The following is a 1,297-nucleotide window of genomic DNA, read 5'->3' as shown; positions in this document are numbered from 1 at the left end:
CTACACACACTCACACAGATCTCGCATGGACATGTTTTCATGTCTCCTGGGAAACTGCCCTAGGAGTAGGGGTAGGACTGCTGGGTTTTATGGTATGCGTATATTTTACTTTATTAAAAATTGCCAAACTGTTTTTCTTTTCTTCTTTGCGGTGTTATACCTTTATTTGACAATCAGCGACTAGTTCTCGTCCCCACTGTCTGTAGATTTTTTATTTTATTTTATTTATTTATTTGACAGAGATAGAGATAGCCAGTGAGAGAGGGAACACAAGCAGAGGGAGTGGGAGAGGAAGAAGCAGGCTCCCAGCGGAGGAGCCTGATGCGGGGCTCGATCCCATAACGCCGGGATCACGCCCTGAGCCGAAGGCAGACGCTTAACCGCTGTGCCACCCAGGCGCCCCTATCTGTAGATTTTTGACAGTGGCAACAGGTACATAGGTGACCAGTGTGTAGAGCTTGTTTGGCGAATCTTCATCCTCGTTACGTTGTCTGGACAACCGCACGCAGATACAGTGTGGAGCATTCCTTATTCCTTCGGCCCACACACCTTTGTTAAGCATGGTGCCAACGTGCACACCTGGGGTTCCCATCTCCTTCACGGCAAACATCCGGATCTCTTTGAGTGTCCGACGAGCTCGCCTCTCGAAACCCACTCCACGGATGCGCTTACGAATGTTGGCGGTGTATCCTCTGGCCACTACCTCGTCGACGGCAGAACGGCCCTTCTTCTCTCCACCCTTCTCGGGAGCCGTGCTGCCGGGCCCTGGTGGGAAAGCGCCAAACTGTTTTTCAAAGTGGCTGCACCATTTTGCATTCTTCTCAGCAATGAATGAGGACTCCAGTTGTTCTAGACCCTCACTAGCACTTTTTATTTTTTAGCCATTCCAGCTAATGTGTAGCGATATCTCATTGTAGCTTTAACTTGTGTTTCCCTAATTCTAATGATGTTGGACATCTTGTCATGCGTCTCTTTGCCATCCAGACCCCTTCGCTGATGAAGAGTCTGCTTACATCTTTTCCTCAATAATAATAAAAAAAAGGACGACAGAGAGACAGCCAGAGAGAGAGGGAACACAAACAGGGGGAATGGGAGAGGACGAAGCAGGCTCCCAGCAGAGCAGGGAGCCCAATGCGGGACTCGATCCCAGGACCCCAGAATCACGCCCTGAGCCGAAGGCAGATGCTTAACAACTGAGCCACCCAGGCGCTCTAGGACCCTTTTGTTCTAATTGTTGTAAGAGTTCTTTACGTATTCTGCTCATGATTCCTCTATCAGATAGGTGTTTCGCAAATAT

At 49.0% G+C, this 1,297-nt stretch overlaps 1 protein-coding gene across 1 annotated transcript; it reads right to left on the bottom strand.

Moving 5' to 3' along the window:
- Window positions 1-374: 374 nt before the first annotated feature.
- Window positions 375-874, bottom strand: LOC103672530 (60S ribosomal protein L31-like; the record flags this gene model as incomplete). Its single annotated transcript, XM_040634506.1, has 1 exon — window positions 375-874. A coding segment is annotated over one exon (498 nt), but the record flags the coding sequence as incomplete, so codon positions are not given.
- Window positions 875-1,297: the final 423 nt, after the last annotated feature.

This window comes from Ursus maritimus, unplaced genomic scaffold (genome assembly GCF_017311325.1).
Source record: "Ursus maritimus isolate PB19 unplaced genomic scaffold, ASM1731132v1 scaffold_2, whole genome shotgun sequence".
Classification (NCBI taxonomy): Eukaryota; Metazoa; Chordata; class Mammalia; order Carnivora; family Ursidae; genus Ursus; species Ursus maritimus.
The sequence above is the reverse complement of the archived record's forward strand: the minus strand, read 5'-3'. Positions and strand labels throughout refer to the sequence as shown.